Source organism: Xiphias gladius, chromosome 10 (assembly GCF_016859285.1).
Source record: "Xiphias gladius isolate SHS-SW01 ecotype Sanya breed wild chromosome 10, ASM1685928v1, whole genome shotgun sequence".
Lineage (NCBI taxonomy): Eukaryota > Metazoa > Chordata > Actinopteri > Istiophoriformes > Xiphiidae > Xiphias > Xiphias gladius.
Genome location: NC_053409.1, coordinates 2,406,649 through 2,434,003, shown reverse-complemented (window position 1 = coordinate 2,434,003; position 27,355 = coordinate 2,406,649). Strand labels below are relative to the sequence as shown.

The following is a 27,355-nucleotide window of genomic DNA, read 5'->3' as shown; positions in this document are numbered from 1 at the left end:
AGATGTGCTCTCTCTCCCCTGCTGCACACGGTGAAGACCTGATGGAAGCCGACAAATCGCCCGTTGCAGTGAGCGTGTCAGCGCTCCCAAGCTGGCGGGTAGCAAACACTGCATTAATGAGCAAGCTGCCCCCACAACAGCTTACGTGACATCATGCAAGGATCAGTTGGGTTTTGTTTTTACCTGTAATCCTAGAGCCCAAGGACTTAGAAAAGTGGGCCCTCCAAAATCTTCTCCTCCACAATTTTCCTGTTATTTGGGAAGACAACTACCTTTGATGTTTTTAAATAGATGTTGGATCATCTCCATTTTCGCTCACCTCTTCATTCGTCATATTGACAGGAAACTCAATCTTATCTAAATGTCAACTCTCAGCCACGTGTGAGGTGTTTTGTATGAACTAAGTTGAAACGACTCTCAGCTGCCCAAGAGACCTTTAGTAGCTACGTGTCCAATTAACACTTGCGTTTTGGTCACTATGTGTTGAACACACATTTCTAGATTGATGTAAACTGACAGAAAATGAAGATGAGATTTTAACCTAGAATCAAGAACTAAAATGTGTAACTGTCCAAACACTTACGAGTCTGCACTATAAACCTGGCAGTTTCACAAATGCAAAGCAGCATCCTGACCAAGACTTGGACACTGAATACTTTATATCCTTGTATTAACCACACACACAGATTCCAAGTCTATTATTCAACTTAATCATAGACTTTATACACAGTCTGATCTGGCCAGTTTGATAAAATGTAGTCATAAGGAACAAATTAAATCTCTGAATAACGAGTTTCAACCCTTCAGACCCCCTTGAATCTCTGTGGCCTACTTTGTGCCCTGGTATGAATTGGGGAGACTTCTTACATCTAATCAAGTGAAGGTTGAAGCCAAATTAACTTACTTCTGCCATTTACTGCTGAGCACGTAGTGTATAATGGGATGCCAAAGCTTTTTCAAAACAGCTGGGAATCAGGTTACATTACACATTACTTCATTGGCCATTACTTACATACCTTTTTTTTCAGTCCAGCGAGGTATGTACATTTTGTCCTTTACTACACCAATGTTTTCTAACCATTAAAAAGCATTTTATTATAAAATCCTTTCATTCCATTAAAAAAATAAAAGAAAAGAAAAATCATCTTACATATAACTCAAACAGCAAATTTCAAGGCTTCAGTGTGTTGTTACATTAGGTGCTCTCTTGTTTTACATAAGAATTAAGGAACCTTTTAAATCTTTATAAAAGACAAAAAAAATCTACATTTAGCACTTAAGTATTAAATCAATGCATTAATATAGTCAATAAATCATACTATTAACAGCATTGTGAAAATAATTATTTCACAATTAAATCATTATTCTGCCACCACAGCAAAGTTATCAAACTGAGCCAGTTCAAATGAGTGTGTTCCTATGGCAGCCCAGCCATTCTTTGGAGTCAGTACCACAGCGTTCTTCCACAGTGTGTATCCATTCAGCAGCCCTGATGCATACTGGCCCTGCAGTACAGAGGGATCAAAGTGACAGGTTGCAGTGAAAGCTTTACTACATACATTTATCTACTTTATTAGATGCAGTAATACTCTTTATAGACTGCCTGCTTGCTCATCCTGACACTCAGTCACATAGATGTGACTATAAAGCATGCAGCTGGGGTTGAAAGGTTAATCTATTCTATGCAACACGAACAATCAGCTGCTGAACAACATTATACAAGACTGTTTGCTCAAAAACAAGGTTAATTTTTCTTTATCAATGGGACTTACACCTTCAAAACTGAAATTAAGTTCTGCCAATCAAAGTAATCAGCTCTCTGTGACTTGTGAAACTACACTTAATGTATATGATGGATGCATACCTGGTTGGCGTTTCCTAGTAAGCTCAGAAGTCTTTTTTTGGGGGGGATGGGGGTACTAATATTTAGTGCCTGATCCTTACTTACAATTTTCTATAGAGATGGGCAAATCAGACTGAGGCACCAAAGCTAGTTTCACCCCTGTGAAACGCAATGCATCAGTGTTGCATTGGACCTTATGTCAAATGATGACTACTACATGATTTATAAAGTACAAAGCTTCAAAAGGTCTCTAGTACTTCAGATTAGTTTACAGGTTTGAAAGATTCATTGCTAAACTATAAGTGACATGTACTGTAACACAGGTGAGATAAGAGATGAGTAGCAGAGAAATATGGTGATGTACGCCAGAAAGAAATGATCAAATACTGAATATAACAATTTGACTTGATTTGATCTAATAAAATGTACATTCATTAAGGTACGTTAATATTTCATGTCAACTAAAATATTTCATATGTAGGTTACTTGGACAAAAAAAAATGTAGGAATGACTTTACTATATGGTGGAGTGCTTTAGCCTGTGTGGAAGGACTGCTCTAATTTCTGCACACCACCAGATGTCACTGTGCTTGCCGAGTTCAGTGCCCTGATGCGTCAAATCTTTTTTCGGCACATACAGGACAAAAGCTCCACACCTTCATAATCGAAAGCTAGAGTGATCTGACAGACAATACCAAAGCAAGATAACATCTTGATATTCCAGTTTAAAAACCTGCACCAGATAATACAAAGCTGCAATCGTTTTTTTTAAATAATATTTTGAAAAACTGAAGTGATTATAAAGGAAAAAAGACAGAGAAACACGAAATTTTCCAAATACAAGGATCTATAATAGTCACTTACTTTCACAGTGAGTGATAAGGTGTGCCAACCATATGCTCGGGTACCAGACTGACCCTCTGCAAGTACAGTCTGACCAGCTGTTGCCAAAAGGAGAGAACAAAACAGACCACACACTCACAAGAGGTACATCAATAAAAGAAGCAATTCAACCTTCTACTCAGGATGGTTTGGAAGTTTGAAAATGTATTTGGAGATTTCTTTGCACTTACTTTTACTATCTACAATGCAAAAAATGTTTTTAAAATAATGTGTCAACCAATTAACCTATATTACAAACCTAGAAATCTTGGCTTTGTTTTATAGTTAACAATAAAATGTGTAATGAAGCAAAGAGTTATCCTTCTAACCAAGATCATTGGTAACTTTGTAGTTGCCATCTGCAAACACCCAGAAGAAGACTCCTTTAGCACTGCGGATTGACTGGCCTCCTTTGTCCACCCTGGCTGCTATGAAAACACCACCAGTATTAACACTCTCCATGAAGACATCACACGAAACTGTCAGGTTCTGCCTGTAATACAACAACATAACAACCAACACATGGATAGAAAACTGGCAGAGTCCTGGATTTTAGAAAGTTAAGATGCTGTATTTGCAAATTTCTATCGTCACTGGGACACAATTATTGAAAATTGACACTTTATGGTACTTTTAAGTACCATCATCTCACCACAGATAGTCTCCTATGACACTGATGGTCTGGTCAGCGTCTGTCGCCCATGTAATGGGTCTCTGAGTCAGAACCTGTCGTAAGGTGAAGACATGAGGTCCAGGGTCCGTCAGGTTGATGTAATACTCAAACACCCCTGTCTGGTCAGCAAAGTCTGGCGCTTCAGAGAAAGGAGAGTTTCCTACAGGGGGTTGATACAAAGATGGAGGAGGACTATTAAAGCCTTTTTTCGTCACCATTTTTAATTATGATTGTAAAATTCTGTGACTTTGCTTGCTTGGCACCTGTAGCTGGGTATAATCCTTCATGTTAAACTTTCCATTCTTTTCAAAAAATAATTTCCCAAGACATTTTCAATGACGTAAGGCCGGTATGTCAATGGGGTTCACACCCTAGACAAGTTCCTCTCTGTGGAAGTCTCCTTTAAAACATGTGTGTTAATCTATGGCTCTGTAATTAGAGGACAGCAACGGTTGACTATAGGAATAACCTAAATCCCTTTTTTGTTTACACATTGACCATTCCATTATTACAGCTAAAGTAGCCTGATCTTTAAAAATACAAATAGCACAGATGAACACATTGTTGAAGTTGGCTTCCAAGAGGGCAGTTAAGGGAACATTAAATTACAATTACGATAATCCAGTATTGTGACAGTCTGTTTTTTGCACTCACTCAGATTTGTGGAACTTTATTTTGTGTATGAAAACAAAAAAGGTGATTTCACTGCATTTTCACCAACATACCAATATTTTGTAGACGTCCCATTGGCAGAAATTACAGCTTTGAGTCTTCTTGGGTAAGCCTCTACAAGCTTTGCACACCTGGATTTGGGCAATTTATCCCATTCTTCCTGGCAGATCCTCTCAAGCTCTGTCATAGTGGAGGGGAAGCATCTGTGAACTACCATCTTCAGGTGTGTCCACAGATGTTCTATGGGGTTTAAGTCTGTGCTTTGGCTCGGCCATTCTAGGACAGTAAGAGACTTGGCCCGAAGCCTCTCCAGTGTTGTTGTGGCTTCTTTCTAGCCGCAATACAATATAGGCCTGATTGATGGAATGCTGTCAGCACTAGGAAGAGTCCAGCTTGTACCAAAATTCCTCCATTTCACAATTATTGAGGCTACTCCTGAGAACACTCAAAGCTTTAGAAATGGTTTTATACTCTTTATATTCTCTATACCTTGCCACAATTTGAGGTCTACGGAGTGTAAGAGGGTTCATGGTTTGGTTTTTGTCCTGACAAGCAGTATGAACTGTGGGACCTGATATACACAGGTGTGTGCCTCTCTAGCCTGTGCTCAATCAATTCAATTTGCAACAGGTGGACTTCAATCAGTTCTAGACACAGAGGAAAATTAAAGAAAAGAAGATACACCTGACCATAATTTTTATTGCCTCCTCAAAGGGTCTGACTACTTTTGTAAAAGAGATTTCAGTTTCTGATAAATCTTTAATAAATTTGCAAAAATTTCATGTTTTCACTTTGTCATCATGAATTAGTGTAGATTAGAAGGCAAAAATGGCAAGTGAATCCATTTTTAATTAAATCTACGATACAATGTGCAAATATCCGAATACTGTATATTTAGCATGTGCATCAGTGATGCTATGCTTTAAACAGACTATTTTTAACTTGTGTAGTACACCTGTGAGTGATCAACTGTGGATGGCGCTCAGAGGATGCAGAACAGCCAAAAACGTTGTTAGGCCGTCGTGAGTCACGTACAGCTGTTGTGTTCACTGTTTCTGATTTACATGAGCTCCTGGGTTAAGTGAACAAATGGTACAGTTTGGAGTTTAACACTGAAGGAAATTTGTTTTCTTTTAGCTTTTGGAGGAATTTGATGATTGATTACAAATATTGGGGGGGCCGAATTTCTATTTTTGATATACTGGAGGGGCGTGACCCACCTTCCCCTGCAGCGATTGTGCACTTAGTTACTAATGTTTGCATATGAAGGATCAATTCACTTACATTTCTTGGTTGTCTGATTACATTTCAATAGTGATTTTATCCAACCTTTTGTTTTCATATTCAGGAAGTTCACACTGTGTTCGCCAACCTCAAGTGATTCAGGATACATTCAAATGCACAACTTTGTGGGACGCTGAGAGCTTTTCAAAACATAACCAAGGGCAGCCCTATACGCTTGCCCTTGCAATTCTAACTTCATCTGGTCCCTGAAGAGAACCCTAACTTCAGCTGCCATCTATTTCAGAGATCTGACTGTTAGCCCTCAGTGAAAGGAAAAGAAAGTCAAAATTATTTTCCAGGACAACACAATGTTTTTCAGGGTACTATACTATTTCTTTAATTTTCCCTGTATTTTCCGGGAATTGGGGAACCCTGTTATAGTACAAAAATACAGTTTTCAATGTGGATATATAGTCAAACTTAATGAATTTTCAATGAATTTTCATAACTAAATCTAAGCTTTAATGAAAGCATTTGTCAATTTCCAGAATCTGTCAAACATTTTTTTTCCTAATCATTTGGGTTCTGTATGATACTTACGAACATTAAAGTCATCCTTGTAGACTTTAGGGAAGCGAGCTGAAGGAGGTGGGTCTGGGTAAGTGCCTCTCTGTCCTGTTGTAATTGTGGTTAATGTGTAAACCTCATCTTCGGCCAGATTTAAGGTGAATGATCCATCCAATAGCTAAAATCATCAAACATGTGAAAGACAGTTAAATAAGACCTTGTTAAAGTCTTAACATTTCCTTGAATAAAAATCTTTCTTCTTGAATACTTTAATTTTGAACTGTCCCTTTACTTTCAGTGGAGTTAGTTTCTCAAAGAAGGAGGGCTTTTTCGTCTTGAAGTTAAACTGTGACCGCCATACTTGGAGTTCCTTGATGGAGGCCTGGGAAAAAGAAGTAACCTTGAATAAGACAGAAGAATCACTAACTTTTAGCAGTTTGATGAAAATCTCAGAGGAACTTACAAAGGATCCCTTCATCTGGAAAGTTGCATTCTGGAATGTCACATTGAATGGAGGCAGTGGAGGTCTTATGCAGGCTGAATGATCATGAGTCTGTGAAGGAAACAATAATGTATCTCAAGATCAGTTTTAGTGTTTTTGTGTTATAGTGTAACTACAATCAGTGTATTTGCTGCTTTTTTAGCATATGTCACAAAAGTTATAAAGGAGGCTCCACAACCGTCGAAGACAGCTAAGCTTAATTTGAACACAAACTCTCAAATGTAGTTCTGTTGTCTTCATCTTCTGAACAGCTACACCCTTAAAAACTAGAAGTAATATTTCACATTACAGTACCAGTTGATGATAACATTAGAAGCAAAAAGTAAAAAATGTGGAAAATAGCAAAGACTAACTTACCATGGTTTCAATGACAACAGTGAGGTTTCCTTTCCCATCAGTCAGGGCAACATAACTTCCCCCTTGTGCCAGATGTCCAACAGTCTGCAGGTAAGTCCATCCTGGCTGGGTGAACTGTGCAGTATGGGCTACGAAGAACAGCAGAAGAAAATTGTACTAATTACTCAAACCATTTCTGAAGACAAAGATAAAAAAAAAAAAAACAAACACTTATTTGACAAATATTCTTTTCACATCCAAAGTCATTTCTTCAAGAGCAACAACAATCAGCAATCAATGATCATCAGAGAGGTCCTATAACTGTCCAATATAAGACTAAATAGCTCTCAAATCACCTCTCTGTAGATTAAGTTTAATGAGGTTCATTTTCATGCCTCCGCACTGGCGACAGCCGTGGCCGGAGGCATTATGTTTTCGGGTTGTCCATACATCCGTACATTTGTCCATCCGTCCCATTCTGATAAATGCGCTATCTTAGGAACTCCTTTGGGCAATTTCTAAAAAAAATTTGCACAAAAATTCACTTGGACTCAAGGATGAACTGATTAGATTTTGGCGGTCAAAGGTTAAGGTCACTGTGGCCTCACGTCCGTCCCATTCTTGTGAACGCGATGTTGGGATCTAATGCCATGTGCTTGGAACAACAGAAGGCCTACATGAAAGCCCAGAGGCATGACTCAAGGTTTCTGTAAGTTTCTTTGACCATTAGATAAAAACAATGCCAAATCCCACCCAACCTCAACTATATGTGAAGCTTGGCTCGAATTCAAACTCTGGCTTCTCACTGGATGAGACTCACCGGAATCCCTAGGGGTTCCTTGTGACGCAGCTGCAACGTCACCCAGGTAAGAACAGCTGACCAGCTCCACTCCTCCTTACTTTTTTCCTGTGCACCATCATTGCTGCAAGAGCCTCTGTCAGTTTTTCCCCAGTGACTTCGATTGCTGAAAGGGAGCATTGTCCATCTTCTTCGAACCTAACTTTAGACTTAGGCCACAAGTCTTTAACTCGCAGGAAAATTAACAGACCTAATTCACCGCATACGTTCCTGGTCCCAAAAGGAGACAGCTGCGAAGCATCAGCTGATACATGATACTGTCTACAGAAGGGATTTCACGAGGAGATAACATGTTACACGTTATTTTCCCCAACCGATCCAACTTCCTGCTGCCACCAAGGAAACCAGCTCACTGTAACCGCCTGAGTAGCAAGACAAACAGCCCCACCAGTGTTCAGCCAAGGACCAAATCTAAGCCAGATGGATCTACACACACTTCAACTGCTTTCTGAAGCAACTAAAAGGTCTGTGTCTGGGCAGAAACTTTGGTTATTCATAGTGTGTATTGTAAACTTCTTTGCTTGTAAATGGATCACCATGTCATGTGATTACTGTACAGTACTGTGGAGTATTTACCACTGTTTGCTGCTTGTTTTAATTGTGCTTAGTGTGTTAGAGTTGGTTTGTGTTCCCCCACATATTGGGCTACTTGTGTTAGTCTCACTGCCACAAGTAAAGCCACTGAGCTGCAATTTTACCGGTTAGAGGACCAGTGTCAGGCTTTATGAACACCAGCTTGCCTGCCCTGCTACTGTTTGATAAAACAGGAAAGTTTATTGCGTCTCTTCACAGTGGCTAGGAATTTTTGCTTTGTTTTGCTCTCTCTTTTACTAACCCACACCTACACGCATCTGCACGCATTCACCAACACCCTTATGCACAAATAGTGTGGTATAATAACCCAGTTTGCCAGGCAAACTCGGTTAATAGTGCTACCACACTATTTCAGTGTGGTAGCATAACCATCTCCCCCTTTGTCTCCCACTGTCTGTTCAAATCTGGTAGTTGAGCCTGCCATCTTTCCCTCTCTGCACACCACCCCCCCTTCCCCTTCTCTAACAAACACAAAAACATATCACACGTACTATATGTCTGCAGGTGTGCCTTTTGCTTGTTTGGTAGTATAGTATAGTTGCTAGTTGTTTTAGCTATAGTTGGATAACAGATGTTTGTTAATTAAGGGTAATATTGATTGTTGATTAATAATGCTACTGTTGATAAATTCTGTTATACTTTAAGCAGTTGTTCATGATTATTTGGGCATACTTCCAGTGATAACACCTGGATTGTCAGTCAGTGATCAAATTCAACCCTTCACTGTTCACTTCTTAAGTGTTGATATCTCACAGACATTGACACTTATAAGTGAACATCCATTTCAGACCCTGATACCAGGGTGGTGTCCCTTAATTATTAATTCCCATGAACAATTTAATGAATTCTCATTATTATTAATAATAATTTTCAATATTTGTATCTATTTCCTGAACATAAATGACTTATTTCACTTTACCCAATTTTCCTAGACTGAGGTACTAGAATGTAAATGCTTAAAATGTTTGTCACACATTTAATTCTCTCTCAAACTAAAAATACTTGAGTATTTCCTGTAACCATATCACCACTTCTGCGGAATCCTTTATCATCTCCACTAAGCTACAGCAGAGACTATAGAAATAAAAGTATAGTCCAGGCTCAGATTGCACAAATAAGTAAACCCAAACAACCCGAATGCATCTCACATGCAGAGAACTTTCTGCTCTTAAATTCCCAACATAACGTTCACACTCAAACTACATGCGCAGAAAATAATGACATATGACAATATATAAAGATGATCATCAAGATAACTAACAATCCACATCAGCTAGTTTTCAGTCTGTAACACACACACACACACACACACACACACCTGTAATTATCTAGTTAGTTCTCCTCAGCTCTTTCGTGTCCCTTCAGTAAAAGTTATTTAGTTTTTAACGTTGGCCTCCGCAGTTCTGGACATGTTTGTACTAACCTTTCGTTATCAGACTTGTAGGAACGTCCGCTCATCTTGGTCAGGATATGTCACCCAGTAGCTATTTTGGCTTCATGCAAAACTCAAAGATGAACCTCAGTTTTACCAAACAGAGATAACAAGACTCTGCTCCTTCCCTGAAGATCCCTAGTTTGTCTTTAGCTTATCTTAGCAATAGTAAATCATTTAATTCCTGAACCTTGTTACCTTCAAGAAAATTGCAAAAACAGGGGCCTGTTTCAGGTGTAACAAACTCTGAGCCTAACCCTGGACTATGAGTTGACTAACCCTGATCAGCTGTTCCACATCAGCTGTTCAACAACAGCTGATCAGAGTCAGTTCAATCAACTCTGAGTATGATCACTTTGAGTTAAGTGCATACCTCGTGAATGAAAAAAAAGCCATCATCAATGGCGCTCCGATAATGCGATTCACCAAGACAACAGGAAAACAAAGAGCAGATCTTCCATTTTAATCCAGTGGCGCTGCAAAGACTAATGTGTGGCAATGCACATTTATCTTGAAAGAAAAAAAAACAAAAAAACAGCAGCAGCAGTTAAAGAGCCTGTGTCGGAGAAAAGAATCAATAAGTTAACACTACTACATTTGATTCTGCGTAGTCCTCTAGACCACATAATTTAGCAGACTTTAATTTCCCGAATGGATGCTAAAGTGCTGAAATCCTATTGTTTGTTGGATTAAATTTTTAAATATACTGCATCAGCTGTAACCTGATGAGGACAAAGTACTGGTAGCAGCAGAAGATTAAAATATAGATCAAACAGATAAGACAAGTTTATAGATCCATGATTGTAACCTCAGTCTGACCCAGTACTAGCCTAATAATTTTGGTGATCTGCAGTTGAAAACTCATCTAGGTTAGAACTGAGGGTACATTTTTGGAAGTGTATTTTACCTTTAAAAATCTTGCTCAACAGCATTTAAAGACTATATTCCAACATGTAAATTTAAAAATAGGAACTGAAATGCTGTTAAAAAAAGTTAAGACTATTTATAGCCCATATTAAAAAACCCTTTTAAACAACATTTAGTCCAGTTTTTAAATGTTAACGTCTTTTCAGCCGCACTACAATCATCTTAACTCAGAAATACCACATAATCTAATGATATGACATGATAACTATGATAGAAATTTCCCATCAGTGCAACCAATTGCACTATGAGAAACAATTATTCATAGATCAGTCTTGTGTCCAAAGCTTCTAGTGTATTTTTTTTTCCCAGTGATTAATGCATGATAAATGTTTCAGTCACTGACAACCCAACAGTTGTCTTAGTGTCCATAAAGTCACGCTGTTACAAGATGGACACTGTATTCATTTTATTCTGAGCTGAGGACAAGGCCACAATGATTAATATTTGAATGTAAGAGACCGCCGTCTCTGTCCTTACATTGATGACTAATTAATTATAAAAAGAGGTTACATTAGTAAAGATAGCTCGAGTAACAAATTGATTTCCTATCATGATTTTAATCTTTGCCCAACGTAAACTTCTGCAAATTAATACACCATGTGCTTTGATATCGACTGTATGAATGAGGACAATAAGTGCCATGTTAGACAGATCTTTCAAGCTCGACATGAGGGGAGGAGACAGAGCGAAACTCAGGGTTTGTTGAAGAAAACCTGTCAGCAAGCAGGTTATGTTAACAGAGTAATTTACTGCGGTAACTGACTCAAGAGTCAAAGTCATCTCAGTTTCTGAAACACAAAACCCAGAGTTTCCCTCATCTCAGGGATAACAAACTCAGACTTTTCACTGCAGAACGTTTACACTAAGTTGAGAAACAGATGTAGACTCAGCCAAGTCTGAAGAACAACAGGTTTTATATGTAATGATGTAACACTAAAGCCTGTGGATTGATTTCTCACCATCTGAATCATCTCAAAATTTAAGACCTTGCATGATTAAAAATACGTCATTAAGGCTTTTTTATTTTATGACCTTAAATTCTAAAAATCATATTTAAGAGTTTGAGACTTTTTAATAATCTGCAGATACCCTGAAATGCGACCAACTGTTGACAAAATGACTACTTTTGTTTAATTCTGAGATTAATAAACACAATTTAATTTATTTTCAGTAAAATAATTTTCGACATTACTGAACAGTGGGCAAAGCCGTCTTTCTTCCTTTCAGATTGTCATACCAAACAGTTTTAACATTAAAGTCTTAATTGTGTCCTGTAAGCTATCAAAACACACAATACACAACTAATCACACGGTATCTCATTTACTTTATTTTCCTGTTTGACAAAGCTAATAGCCTCTTTAGAGTGGCTGCCTGTACAACTGAGAAATTACTTTAAGATTACCTGGGTTATCTTTATGACCTTGCACAGCACAGCTTTTATTTATTTATTTTTTATATATTTTGTTTTTTACTGTTTTGCACATTCTCCTTTTAGCTTTGTAATGGTATATTGGTTATTGTTATTATTGCTGGATTTGCAAGCACAGTGAATAAGCAATATATTTGAACAAAAATATGTCTTACTGTATCTTTTTAAACAAGTGTGTGTCTGCGCCATATTAGTGATATGTTAGCTAACATTTTCCAGCTGGAACTCCTACTTCAAATGCCATCCAGTTGCACTGTTTTTGGTAGCAACTTGTACAGTGCAGTGTCCTATTTGACATTCTCCTGTGCTGTTAAGATCAACAAAATTACAAGTCTCATATTAGCACAGCATCTGTCTCTATGTGCAAGATGTAATGCAAACCTGTGATCCAGATAGGAGATTCCACCACATAGTTGCCACTCCAGGGCTCCTCAGCTGTCATCAGCCCGTCTCTCCCAAACGGCAGCTCCTCATAGTAGCTGGCCACCAGGTTCCAGGAGATGGTGCTGGTAGAACACTCACGATCAGCAAACAAACGGCGGCACACACGGGCTTAATATAGGCTTTCCCTGCGTAGTTAAAGTCACTCCTAACTTCGGTATGGTTTCTGATTCTTATTGTATTGAGTCTATTTTACAGCTCAAACATTGAGTATTATCTCTTTTGTTTACTTAAGATAAACTGATATCAAACTGGATACTTGGAACAAATTGAACAATTAATTTTGTAACTTTTCTTCCATTTAATTTAAGAATGAATTGATAAATGACTTCAAGTACATTCTCAAAAAACATAAATTTCAGGTAATCAAATAAAGCATTGGATGAAACTCTGCCCTCCTAATAAAATAAATACATTTGGTCAGAAATGCAGAATTTTTTGCCATAAAGAGTTGCTTGTGTATTTACTTACGCAGTCATGTGTCCGTTGACATAGTTCTGGTTGAGGATGCGAGTCCAGCAGCCACCCCCAATCTCATCATTGAAGGTGCTGTAGTCCTCTGACGACCACAGCTTCTTCTGCGTCTCCAGGGCCTCCCTCACTGTTGTGGTGCCTGGGTAGTGGGCCCTGAATGTCACAAATACAACACACAAGGTAGAGGTAATATGATAAAAAGATAACAGAGCTCTACATGTGAGTGTCAAATTTTGGAAATGCAGAATCTGTGCTCACAAACACAAACTGGTAGATATTAGGTGTGGACCAATTAAATAACCAACAGTCAAACAGGCCAAATCAATAAAATAAGGTTTCAACTGCCAGAGAGAATTATATATTATACAAAGTAGGATTTAAGTTAAAATTCAAGAAAAAAAATGGCTCTGAAAGTTCATGTTTTACATTGTGTTTGTAATTTCACAGGCTATGAATATAAATTAGTACTGGTCTACTACAAAGCAAAAAAAATTCTGATGAACTGTTGAAGACAATATAGGACTTACCATCTCAGTGAATGAGGCATTAATTAACATGTAATCAGATGGTAGATAAAACCTATTGGGTAGAATAGTCCAGCTATTTTACTCAGCCTCAGGAACAATCTGGAAAATACTTTGCCATGAGTTTTACACGCTTTTACAACTATTTTAGTGTAATGTCTGGCTAATGCTGGCGGAGTATAAATTCATACTTTTTGCAAACTGATCAAAATGTGTCTCGAGCAAATGTGTCTATAGTATCAGAAAGTAATAAAAGTTGGCACAAAATGCTTTGTCAGATTTTTAATCTTGATGACTAGTTATTCAAGCAAGAAAATGAGGAAGAAAAGGTTTGGATGTGTGAGGCAGGAGTTGCTCCCCAGGCAAGAGAACAATGCAGAGCGACACAGAATCGAAAGACATCTAGGCTCTTTTGAGGTGGAGGTCTTTTCCCCTCCAGAATCCCCTGAAGGACAAAGCCATCAAGATGTGATTGAAGTGTAAACTTTCAGCTTTAATTCAAGGGGCTCAACAAAAATATTGCATTATCCTTTTAGGAATTATTGTTTTTATACATAGTCCGTCATTCTGAGAGGCTCAAAAGTAATTGGACAAACCAACTTAATCATAAATATGATTATTTTTAATACTTGAATGAAAATCCTTTTCAGTCAATGACTGCCTAAAGTCTGGAAATCATGGACATCATCAAATGATGAGTTTCCTCCCTTGAGATGGCTATGCCAGGCCTTTATTGCAGCCACCTTCAGTTGCTGCTTGTTTGTGGGTATTTCTGCCTTCAGTTTTGTCTTCAGTAAGTGAAAAGCATGCTCAGTTGGGTTGAGGTCAGTTGACTGAAGAATATTTTATTTGCCTTGAGAAGCTCTTGGGTTGCTTTCACAGTGTGTTTTGGGTCATTATCAGTCAGTATTTACAGTCATTAAGTCATCTCCTGATTTGACATGATAGTCCTACCTCCTTGAGAGTGTTCTTGACCTGTTTAGATGTTTTGAAGAGTTATTCCTTACCACGGAAAGAATTCTGCCATCATCCACTTTAGTTGTCTTCTGTGGTCTTGTGGCCTTTTGGTGTTGCTGACCTCACCAGTGCATTCCTTCTTTTTAAGAATGTACCAAATTATTGATTTGGCCACCCTTAAAGTTTCTGCCATCTGTCTAATAGGTTTGTTTGTTTTTTTCAGCCTAATGATGGCCTTTACAGCAACACCTCTTTAGACCGCATATTCAGAGTTCCCACGAACAGCTACCAAATGCAAATTCAACACCTGCAATCAACTCCAGACCTTTTATCTGCTTAATTTGTCATGAATTAATGAGGGAACAGGCCACACATGGCCATGAAACTGATCTGTCAGTCACCTGTTCACTTACTTTTGAGCCTCTGAAATTAAGGGCCTATGCGTAAAAATGGCGTAAATAATTCCTAAATGGTTAATGCGATATTTTTCTTAAAATCCTTGAATTAAAGCTGAAAGTCTACACTTCAATCACATCTTGATGGCTTTGTTTCAAATCCATTGTAGTAATGTACCACGGCAAAATTATGAAAATTGCGTCACTTGCCAGTTACTTATAGATGTAACCTTACACTCACCAAGCACTTTATTAGGAACACCTATACTTCTGCTCATTCATGCAATTATCCAATTAGCCAATCATGTGGCAGCAGTGCAATGCATAAAATCATGCAGATACAGGTCACGAGTTTCAGTTAATGTTCACATCAAGCATCAGAGTGCAAAAAGAAAATGTGATCTCAGTGACTTTGACCATGGCATGATTATTGGTGCCAGACAGGCCGGTTTGAGTATTTCGTAAAGTGTTGATCTCCTGGGATTTTCACATGTAACAGTCTTTCGAGTTTACTTAAAATGGTGCCAAAACCAACAAGACAAGGTCAAAACCTAGTATATGGCGCGACTGCACTTTATCTGTTTTGGGGATAGGTCTTATGGGAAACATCAGTAATACTACTTTTTTGTCTCAGCCAGCTGGAGGGACTTGTCTTTGTTTGACTGACAGCAGTCGGAGGGGCGTGTCAGTGCCAGTGTTTGATTAGGCTCTTTAGACTTAATGTGACACATGCTGGTTAGAAATTTTGTCCGACCCTCGCCAGCACTGGAACACTTCAACATGTTAAATTGCATTAAAACCTCACAGCAAGGTGGCCGCAGTGTCCTGACTGAGGAGCTGCAGTTGTTTTCCTTTGGCTGCATCTACTGGGAACCACCTCTTTGATGACAGAACTTTGCCCTAATTGGCTTAAGGCTTCACTGACACACATGACGTGCAGTACGTTTTTATTCTAAGAACTTCAGATCTGTTATCTACCATGGTTATCTCTCCCAAAGAGGAATCAATTTATTTGATCCCATTCTTCTGGTAGATATATATACATATATTTTTTTTTTTTTTGGTTACATATGGTCACCGACACAATAGGTTTTAATTTCCAGCAAAAAAAGCTGTAAAAACAGTTCAGTTCAGGAGTTTGTTACTGTAAAAGAAGTAATGCCTTCATAGGTCATATTTTTAGGAATAATCCTAGAGAAAGGGGGACACAAACTTGACTGTTCTTGCAAAGAACACTACAACACAGATTGTACTGCTAATATCAATTTGAATTGATTGCATATACTTCCTGTAGTGCCAAAACTGCTCTGAACAAACTTACAATTCTTTTATCAGTACTGGCTTATGTTTCAAATGATAAAATGTTTACATTAACTTAAGCTCAATACTGTACATAAAGTGGGCCTTCCCTAAGTGGTGGATCTGCTAGCCATTTCTGTCTATTACATTTATCTGCATATTGCTCCGTTAAGTATATAAATGAATGCAGTCATGCTGTAACCTTGGCTACTTGCTTTACTTCTTTAAATAGTAAACCAACCCATTATTTATATTTGTAAAAAAAAAGAATTATGGAAAATTTAGTTTAAGCGTTTTAATGTAGTTATCACTGTCAGTGCTGTGTCGGTTTCTGTTTGAAAATATTGTAAGAAACAGAATTATGGAAAATTTTGTCTAAGCATTTAATGTAGTTATCACTGTCGGTGCTGTGTTGGTTTCTGTTTGACAGCAGCTGTCAAACAGAAACCGGCTGGCTTAAGTGGAATGCCTGCTCTGCCTTTGACACAGCGCTGACTTCCCTGCTTTATGATAAGATTTGATTGGAAGCATCCAAATAATGTCTACAACTACATAGTCAGATATTTAGTGGTATTTTGCTGTATTAATGCAGAACTAGCAGGTGCCATCGTGAATCCAACAAGACTAGGTCAAAACCTAGTATATGGCTGGACTGCGTTGGGTCAATGTGCGAAATTGAGGATGTAGTTGAATATTTTTGTGGAACCGCTGTAAACAACTACTTTCAATGGAAAATAGCTAAAGCCTGCTCGAAAAGTTGCTAAATGTCACTAGATGACATAATACGCTAATTAGTATATTCATGACATCATAGCATCACATTTGCATTCTGCCTATTTTCAGCCCTTTATCCATTTGCTTCTCTCCTAGTCTGTGCTCGCATATACAGTATTTTAATACAACCGAATTCCCAATTAAGCTGTTCTCATTTACATCTTTTTCTGTTTCTGTTGTTAGACAATGGAAGAAGTATGAAATAGTGACTGAATTGCAGCCCAGTAACACTACATGTTAACCAACAACCACTTCCAAGCTCCTGCTCTGCACTGCTAAAATCCACATATTATAACAACAGCGTTGTCAGACAAATTCACGTACGTAAAAGACAACGGTTGTGCTATGATTTCGGCTATATTTAAATTGTAAAATTATAGCTCAAAGAGAACCTTAAAAGCTCATTCACTTCTATGTCGGAGGTGTGCCTGCGGAGAGAAATCCCATCCTCGTCCTCACAGGGCAATGCTGGCGATTTTTATCTACGGAAAGTAGCTAGGGTTTGTCCAAAAAGTCATTAGATTTTTCGCTAGGTGCTTTAATGAAAAGACATCGCTAAAGGAGTCTGAAAAGTCAGTAAATCTAAACACAAAGGAGCTAAGTTAGCAACACTGCCTGTAAACACCCCCCTGATGATGTATTTGAAACAGTTCACTCAAATTAATTTTGAAAGAGCATCAGCCAATGGGAAAACTCCAACACTTGGCTGGCTGACCAATGGTGTAACTTCATCACTCCATCAGTCCGTCACAGACATTCGCATTTCTAAGGCCGACCTCACTGTTGCAGTCAGCCAAAAAATATAAAATAGAAATTCTTCTTTTTTGGTTTCAGAATTTTTCTCAAGGGCGATCACAGGTCAAGGGATTTACAGAGCAAATATAAATGCTGGAGTAGATAAACATGGCATTTCATTTCAGTTGGACTTTCAGTTAATGAGTTCAATAGAAGTCTCTACACACAGACAGACAGACGTCCAACATACTGTGTACTACTGTGAAATGTAGATAAATCAGTCAGAATCAGCCACAGAAAATATGATTTGTGCTTCTGTAGTAGCTTAAAAAACACACAAGCAAATGTAATACTCATGCACAGGCACACAAATCAACAGGCATATTCTTGTTGTTAGTACTATATCATATCATGGGATCATGCATGTAAAGACTTTATTCTCAAGAGTAGACATGAAATTCAGTGCTTATATGCATCACGTTAATAACTCAGGCTCTTCATGCACAAGGACCAAGTTAGAGACAGACTGTCACAACAACAGGCTTATTCTACAGCAACTGGCAACAGAGGCTATGTATGCAGTCTCCATGCTCAGAGAAGGATCCTACCCTATCACATCTACAGCTGTGCTGAGCTCGGGGTCTAGCAGCAGAGACAGGGCAACGGGCTCCCACAGGTTGTCACTGGCTATGATCCTGACCCTCTCCAGATCATTTTTATCCAGAGTGTACCGCAGCAGCTTGTACAGCCAGTCAGTCACACAGGAAGATAGAGAGCAGAGAAGACATTGAGTCACAGTAGTGAAAATTTGAACTTGGTTTAGCTTTACAGTACTTGCTGCAACCATGTAAATTATTCATTTGGAGGCAAGTTTGTGTCCACCAGACAACTGTAAGTCCAATATTTCCTCTTTTTTTAGCTCTGCTTTTGGTCTTTACCAACTCCTGAGAAAAAAATGTCTCTTTAGCTGCTAAATACTCCATTATGTTCACCAACCAGTCTCTAACTGTGTCCATCTGCTGTTTGGTGCTGGGTAGGTAGTGTATAGTGGCTTTATCAGAGCTTTTTCTATGGAAACAACTGCCTGCTATGACTGGAAATTAGATGGTCAAGTAGAGTTTGGGGGCTGGAAAACCATCTTAAGGACTTCCAACGATTAGCTGATCAACAGAACAAAATCAGAAACTATTTTGACTATCAAATTAAATCATTTTATCATTTATTAAGCAAAACATTGCTGGTTCCAGCTTCTGAAATATGAGAATTTGATGCTTTTCTTATATACATGATAGTAAACTGATTTTTCAATCGAAGATTCAATTATGTAACATAAATACTACTATTGAATAAAGCACTTCTTTATCCTGAAAATATAAATTTGTTGTTATTCCATTAATTTAGCAACACTTTTATTTTCTTTTGAATATAAATTGAAAAAAGTGCAATAACATAGGCTAAATTTTAAACATATATAAACATACACTGTATATAAAAGGAAATTCATAATTCATTATTTAAAAAAAGAACAATCCACACTGTTCACTTGAAACCAGTGGATTCACCATTTTTTTTAGTCTATCATTGGTGTAGATGCAAATGCTAGATTTACTACTTAACAGCCATAGCTAGCCATCTGGAGTTACGAAAGTCTTGTTAACTGTGGTGTGTGCTCATATACTGTAACTATACATGTCATAGTTTAAGTGAGTCAACACAGCTAATGCAGCCAGCTATCATCTACATTACTTTGAGGGAAAACATTTTTTGAGCAAACTGAAATTAACTCGATTTTGACGATTCTACAGTATCCATTTCCAATAATAAACCACAGCCTACATGTAACATTAAACACAAAGTTACACATTCACAGAGAAAAGGCAGAGATGCAAAGATGAATATTGTGATTTTTTTTAATCAATACTGGATAATAAAACTGAACATATGAATCAGATAATTATTTTTTCTACCCAGTCCTTGTGTGTGGGGTTGTCACTATGAGCAACACCTATCACATTACACAATAATTTGATCCACTGTTACTATAAAGATATTGATATTTCGTACAGCTTTGAAAATCTGCTTTTTTTTTTTTACATGATGGCAGCAATATACCGTACAGTTTACAACTTCAAAACGAGTGATCTAATTTAGTGGTAAAAATGTCATGCTTTATAGGAAAATATTTTGCCATGCATGTGGGTGGTACTATATAGGAGCATGAACATATGCAGCTTATCAAGAGTCTGATTGTACTGTCACTTTTCACACAGTCCAACAGAAAAACAGCCACAAACATTTAGCTTGCAGTTAGATTTATAGAGGAGTCATCAGATGAGCAATACAAGCCCAATTCACTCAGTGTTATAAGCAAAGACACACCGAAATGCAGCTGATGTTTCATCATTTATGCATCACATGTTTAGTCAATCATTTGTCAGTGGGCTACCTCTGAATATGACTTCAAGCTGACTGTACTTACCCAATCACCTCAACAGAATCATTAAGGCATGGGTCAACGATCGTTGAATTAGCGATGCTCCAATCACCGTCTGCTGCGATGATGCCAACATCAGTGAGACCAACTTTATCCAGCATGTTCCGGAGCACCTTGGCAACAAAGACATGCTCTCAGAGGAACCCAGCTAGAACTTAAAATCATCTCAACTACTGAGAATCCAACTGTATCTCTTTCATCTGGGACACAACTCAATGTTGGTGGCTGTTTTTCTCCTTAATTCACAGTTAAGACAAAGCTTACCCAAAATGCACTAACATTTGTAAGTCAAATCAGTGAAAGGACATTGAAAGATAAGAGGTTATAATTACCTTGATGTACTTGCTGTCGTAGTTTCGCTCATTCCAAATCTAAATAGATAAAAGTTAATTTTAATTAAACAGCAAACTTGTCCAGGTTCATTTGTAATCTGCTGTTGAAACTCAATCTCATATTACAACTTTTTTATGCAAAAGGTTTACCTGCAGTTTAATTTAGAATTGATTTGTGTAACAGCCCCTACATTTATCTGAAATACTGTCATGAAAAGCAAGGAAAAGTAAGCTGCAATGAAAAATAATTGCCATTTATTTCAACTTGCGTCGTATTTTCATAGGTTTGGCATAGTTAATTGTTCTGATCTAGGAACACAACATCGCTGCAACAAAATCAGATGGGTCAAGAAAAACAAGCAGTCAGACACTCAAGACAGCTTGTAAACAAGCTAACAGTTAAATCAATATTATCTAAACCACTTTATTTGGAGGTAAATCTGATGAGTGCACTGCTAATTTTGCTAATTATAGGGAAAATTGCTTTGTCATAATTGCAAAACATAGTTAGGAAAGAGAAAGTAAATAAGTATAAAAGTAAAAACTATAGAATAGTAATAATAAATACACAGTAAGTGAATAGAAAAATATACAAATGCAAATGTGCAAAAAGTAATGTGTCCTGTGTCACTTGATTGAAGTCCCCAGAGATCATGAAGAAAGCACTGGGGTGCAGAGTCTGGAGTCTCACGATAATAGATTGGATGACGTCACACATTGTTGCCAGGTTAGCAAAAATGTACACAAAAACCAAGATGGCTTGAGAGTACACCCTGGATATGTAGTATGGACGTAGCCCCAAAGCAAACAGTTCAATGTCTGGGCTGCAGAAATGTTCATTTACAGTAATGTCACCACAGTGGCACCATCTGTTAATAAAAGTGGCAAGCCTGCCGCCTGTTTTTTTTCACACTCTCGGATTGATTCCTGTCTACCTGAACCATGGAAGTCCCTTAAATCCTCACTAGGGGCGCTAGCTCGTCCATCTTACTGTTCAACGATCTCACGTTGCCCATGATAATACAAGGGAGATGAAGCTTATATCGCATCTTCTCCATCAGCCTCTGTTGTCTAGAATCTATCTCTCTTCCCTCATCTCTTCATTCCGCCTGTGCATCCTCTGTGTCCTCCTCCTGATTTCTGCGGGGATGTCCATTGTTCTGGTCTCCATGCAACTGGCTTCAGAGGGATCAGCTGGTCCCTGGTTTAAATAATGCAACCTTGGAGTTTCTACGTAATAGTAGTGTAGCTGAATGAAAACACACAGTACTACAAAACTACAAAGTAATTCCACAATGAAGAAAACAAAAAAAATAACAACCAAAATTCTTTCTACATGCATGTTGATACAGTGTACAACTTAAATACAGATGGGTCCATAAGTATTTGGACAATGACATCATTTTCCAAATTTTTACCATTGTATACCACCACAATGGATTTGAAACAAAGCCAAATAGATGTAACTGAAGTGTAGACTTTCAGCTTTAACTCAACAGAAATATTCATTAACCGTTTAGGAATTACAGTTATTTTTATACATGGCCCTCATTTTCAGAGGCTCAAAAGTAATTGGACAAACTAACAATTATTAATATAATGATTATGTTTAATACTTGGATGAAAATCTTTTGCAGTCAATGACTGCCTAATGTCTGGAACCCATGGACATCATCAAATGCTGAGTTTCCTTCCTTTAGATGCTTTGCCAGGCCTTTACTGCAGCCACCTTCATTCGCTGCTTTTTCGTGGGTCTTTCTGCCTTCAGTTTTGTCTTCAGGAAGTGAAAAGCCTGCTCAGTTGAGTTGAAGTCAGGTGACTGACTTAGCTATTGAAGAATATTCAAATTCTTTGCCTTGCAAAACTCGATTTGCTTTCGCAGTATGTTTTGTCATTATCCATCTGTACTGTGAAGCCCCGTCCTATTGGTTTTGCAGCATTTGGCTGAATCTGAGCAGGTAGTATAGGCCTATACACCTGAGAATTCATCCTGCTACTTTTATCAGCATTCACATCATCAATAAACACCACTGACCCAGTTCCATTGGCAGCCATACATGCCCATGCCATAACACTGCCTCCACCATGTTTGACAGATGATGTGGTATGCTTCGGATCATGAACAATTCCTTTCCTTCTTCATACTCTTCTCCTCTTATGATTCTGGTACAAGTTAATCTTGGTTTCATCGTTACAAAGAATCTTTTTCCAGAACTGGGCATGCTTTTTTAAGATGTTTTCTGGCAAAGTCTAATCTGGCCTCTCTGTTTTTGAGTGTTACCAGTGGTTTGCACCTTGTGGTAAACCCACATTCACGCAGGCGTCTCTTGATTATAGACTTTGACAATGATAAACTTACCTCCTTAAGAGTGTTCTTGACCTGGCTAGATGTTGTGAAGGGGTTCTTTCCCCACCAAGGAAAGAGTTCTGCAATCATCCCCTTTAGTTTTCTTCTGTGGTCTTCCAGGCCTTTTGTGGTTGTTTTGCTTGCAATTACATTTCTTCTTTTTAAGAATGTACCAAATTATTGATTCGGCCACCCTTAAAGTTTCTGCCGTCTGTCTGATAGGTTTGTTTGTTTTTTTCAGCCTAATGATGGCCTTTACAGCAACACCTCTTTAGACCGCATATTCAGAGTTCCCATGAACAGCTACCAAATGCAAATTCAACACCTGCAATCATCTCCAGACCTTTTATCTGCTGAATTTATCATGAAATAACAAGGGAACAGGCCACACATGGCCATGAAACTTATCTGTCAGTCAATTGTCCAAATACTTTTGAGCCTCAATAAATGAGGGACTATGTATAAAAATGGCTATAATTCTTAAATTGGTTGATGCAATATTTTTGTTGAGCACCTTGAATTAAAGCTGAAAGTCTACACTTCAATCACATCTTTTTGGCTTTTTTTCAAGTCGATTATGGTGGTGTACAGAGGCAAAATTACAAAAACTGTCACTGGCCAAATACTTATGGCTATAAGTTACTAGTAAAAATTTTAACAAGTATGATAAGAGAAGCAAGCTAAGAAGTTGGAAAAATAAGAAAACGTGCAGGTAAATGGACTGCACTTATATAGTGCTTTTCTAGTCTTATCAACCAATCAAGGCGCTTTACACTAAATGGTACATTCACCAACTCACACACACAGTCATACTGTCTCTATACAGACAGCTCTTTCTTTGGGTCTTCTCTCTGCATCCAGAGAGATAGCATTTTGGATCTTATAAGGCTTGGAGCAGAATCTGAGAATACTGCTTTCTTACCACAGGAACCTCGCAGGGGTGCTGCCACCACACTGATTTGTAAAAGTATGACATTTTTAGGTGCTACCACTGTAAAAGTGCAGTTCCACTCTACATAACATGGCGCTTGAACAAGAGTGAGATTTTAAGTAAGTGAGTACACACCCCAACATACTGGATGTCAAGGTCATGGTACTGCTTGGCACCAAGGATCCAGTTCACCACGTATGCTGCAGTGATGTCTGGGAAGTCATACGGCCAGTTCTTACCATGGCCCACCCAACCAGGAAACGCCCAGGGCAAACCTGCAAGAAGACACACACGAACACACACATGCAAGGCAGAAGGTGCTTTGTGTACCACCAATGGGAAGTATCCATATTAAACTAATGCCCCCAACTGTTTTGAGTCTGAAAGTCCAGTAAGACCACATTTCCGAGCAGCCTTTCATTACATTTAATAAATCAACACTGCATGTGTTAGACTCACTAAAGTTGTAAAACTAAAGTCTAGCAAGTCTGTGATATAGCAAATATGAAGAGTTCCCTGAGGTTTCTTAAAATTGTCAAGCCAATGTTTTCAAACAATATGTAACTAGTATGTATAGGCCTTCAAAAAAAGCCTATGCTAAATTGACACAGGCGTTCTTGATATTTATTTAGAGAGTTAAATAAGTCATTTTGATCATAAATTAATCTAGGTTTCTTAGTATAACATTTTGATTAGATCTTTTTTGATTTCTACTTTATCGGCTGTTTGTTTGACCTCCTTGGAGTGTAGAGCAGAGTAAGAAATGACAGTGTACTTTATTACCTATGAGTGTGATGTTTGGGTTCCTCTTCTTGGCTTCTTTCATAAGCCACCACTCATAGCCTCGGTAGTAGTTCTCATCATTCTCATAGTGCATGTGAGAGGGCTCTGTTCCATCTGAAAATGATAATAGTCAGATGCAATGTAATAAGACAGCGTAACTCAAAAGGAATTGTCCTTTCATTAAATCATCTATGCACCCAAGGTTTATGTAGGGTTTATGCATGGCCCTGACATAAAACACTTGTTATATTTATTATTTACTTATGTTATATTTTCTCTTTTGATTTATACTACCATGGTTATGTTAATATTGTCTTTTTTCAATATACCTTATTAGTTTTGCGGTTTTCAGCATATTTTGGGATATATTTGGGAACACCAGAGCTACCATTTGGAGCTGTTCATGGGAACTCTCAATATGCTATAAACTCTCCTTGCTATAAAGAGGTGTCAATGCAAATAAAGGAGGCTGAAAAACAAAAAAACCCACAAACTTATCAAACAGATGGCAGAAACTTTAGGAATAGCCAAATCAATAATTTGGTAGATTCTGAAAAAGAAGGAAAGCACTGGTGAGCTCAGCAACACCAAAAGGCCCCGAAGACCATGGAAGACAACTAAAGGGGATGATTAAAGAACTCTTTCCTTGATGAAGAAGAAACCCCCTCACAACATCTAGCCAGGTCAAGAACACTCTCAAGACCGCAGGCGTATCATTGTCAAAGTCTACAATCAAGAGATGCCTTCATGAATGTAAATAAGGGGGTTTACCACAAGGTGCAAACCACTGGTAACACTCAAACAGAAGACAACTAAAGTGGATGATGGCAGAATTCTTTCCTTGGTAAGGGAAAACTGTTCACAACATCTAAACAGGTCAAGAACATTCAAGGAGGCAGGCGTATCATTGTCAAAGTCTACAATCAGGAGATGCCTTAATGACTGTAAATACAGGCTTATCACAAGGTCCAAACCACTGGTAACACTCGGACAGAAAAAGCCAGATTAGACTTTGCCAGAAAACATCTAAAAAAGCCTGCCCAGTTCTGGTACAAGATTCTTTGTAACGATGAAACCAAGATTAACTTGTACCAGGATGATAAGAGAAGTGTATGGAAAAGGAACGGAACGGTTCATGATCCAGAGCATACCACATCATCTGTCAAACATGGTGGAGGCAGTGTTATGGCATGGGCATGTATGGTTGCCAATGGGACTGGGTTCCTTGTGTTTATTGATGATGTGACTGCTGATAGAAGTAGCAGGATGAATTCTCAAGTGTATAGGGCTATACTATCTTCTGAGATTCTGCCAAATGCTGCAAAACTGATGGATAATGACCTAAAACTTTTTGTAAAAGAAACCAAAGAGCTTCTCAAGGTAAAGAAATTGAAAATCCTCCACGTCCAAGTCAGTTACCTGACTTCAACTCAACTGAGCAGGCTTTTCACTTCCTGAAGACAAAACTGAAGGCAGAAAGACCCACGAAAAAGTAGCAAATGAAGGCGGCTGCAGTAAAGGCCTGGCAAAGCATCTAAAGGAAGGAAACTCAGCATTTGATTATGTCCATGGGTTCCAGTGACTGCAAAGGATTATGATGCTGGGCTCAACATCATAATGACTGTCTGCCATTCGGCATCCATCAGTCCAACCCTAGTTCCAAACGTCTTCCATTTAAGAGTTATGGAGGCCACTGTCTTCTTGGGAAACTTCAATGCAGCAGAAATTTTTTTGTAGCATTCCCCAGATCTGTGCTGCGACACAATCCTGTCTCTGAGCTCTGCAGGCAGTTACTTCAACCTCATGGCTTGGTTTTTGCTCTGATTTGCATTGTCAGCTGTGAGACCTTATATAGACAGGTTTGTGCCTTCACAAATCATGTCCAGTCAACTGAATTTACCACAGGTTGACTCCAATCAAGGTGTAGAAACATCTCAAAAGGTAATCCAGAAAAATGCGGGGCACCTGAGCTAAATTACAAGAGTCTGAATATTTATGTCAATGTGATATAGCAGACCTTTCTTTTAAATTAATTTGCAAAAATTTCTACAATTCTGCTTTCACTTTATCATTATGGGATATTGACTGTAGACTTATAAGGGGAAAAATGAAATTAAACAATTTTAGCACAAGGCTGCAACATAAGAAAATGTGAAAAAAGTGAAGGACTGATTACTTTCTGCATGCACTGTATAGGTCTGTAAATTGAATATCTGTTGGTCATCAAAAACAAGTCATTTGAAGATCTTGGGATCCTGGAACTTGTATTTGGCATTTACACTATTTTCTGACATTTAATAAGGTAGAAATGTTAATCAATTAGTCATTTTAAAAATGAGTTAATGTGTTACTAAATGTCAGTCACCTGTAGTTTGAGCATCTCCTCCAATTTCCACCTTCAGTATGTGCAAAGAGGCTCCAAAGTTTGGCTGAAGACAACAAAAAAGACAGCAGTGAGTTTCCACGTACTTTCAGCTCAATTGTAGTAATGACTTTCATTATTCCTTACTTTGAAAAGGTAGTCTAGTATCTGGCTGCGGTATGGCTCTGCATAATTGACCAGTAACCGAGACGTCGCCTGAAGGAAATCGGAGATGAAATGTTACATTAGTGAACAATGGTGATGGTAACACAATTATTCAAGCTGCTAACTTTCCTGTGGGCAATACCAAACCAGGAAGTACATAAAAACAGGCTGAACTCACCCCTCCGCCGCTCAAACCTCCAATTCCGTCAAAAACTCTCCCCAGTCCCACTTTATCGTCCAGGACATAATTGTGACAAGAGCAAAAACCCAGCGACAAAATGAAAAATAAAACAATCACCGCAAACACGGTCTGCCCCATCCTGTCAGACCAGGTCTCTGGAGACTGTGCGCCGCGGCTGCGTGTAACTTCACGCCTTCTGTATGTCACATGACAGCGCTGC

General features: G+C 38.3%; 1 protein-coding gene across 2 annotated transcripts; it reads right to left on the bottom strand.

The window, feature by feature from the left end:
- Window positions 1–695: 695 nt before the first annotated feature.
- Window positions 696–27,355, bottom strand: galcb (galactosylceramidase b). 2 transcript variants are annotated; one of them, XM_040137294.1, is made up of 17 exons: window positions 27,133–27,355; window positions 26,937–27,005; window positions 26,793–26,856; window positions 24,428–24,541; window positions 23,780–23,919; window positions 20,367–20,405; window positions 18,149–18,279; window positions 12,854–13,009; window positions 12,323–12,447; window positions 6,721–6,848; window positions 6,325–6,414; window positions 6,154–6,243; window positions 5,895–6,039; window positions 3,378–3,558; window positions 3,055–3,218; window positions 2,708–2,784; window positions 696–1,505 (listed from the first exon to the last, which is right to left on the bottom strand). In XM_040137294.1, the coding sequence occupies exons 1-17, from the start codon at window positions 27,271–27,273 to the stop codon at window positions 1,362–1,364; spliced, it is 1,998 nt and encodes a 665-aa protein (XP_039993228.1). In that variant the 5' UTR covers window positions 27,274–27,355; the 3' UTR covers window positions 696–1,361. The 2 variants fall into 2 exon arrangements, with proteins under 2 accessions (XP_039993228.1, XP_039993229.1); XM_040137295.1 differs by lacking the exon at window positions 18,149–18,279 and adding an exon at window positions 20,020–20,147 and having other exon boundaries at window positions 698–1,505.

Coding starts and splice junctions, on each gene's coding strand:
- galcb (XM_040137294.1), bottom strand. CDS start 27,273: ATGGGGCAGACCGTGTTTGCGGTGATTGTTTTATTTTTCATTTTGTCG. Junction 6,415..6,720: donor CTGTTGTCATTGAAACCATG/GTAAGTTAGTCT, acceptor TTTCCTTCACAG/ACTCATGATCATTCAGCCTG. Junction 2,785..3,054: donor CAAAGTTACCAATGATCTTG/GTTAGAAGGATA, acceptor TTTTGGCAACAG/CTGGTCAGACTGTACTTGCA.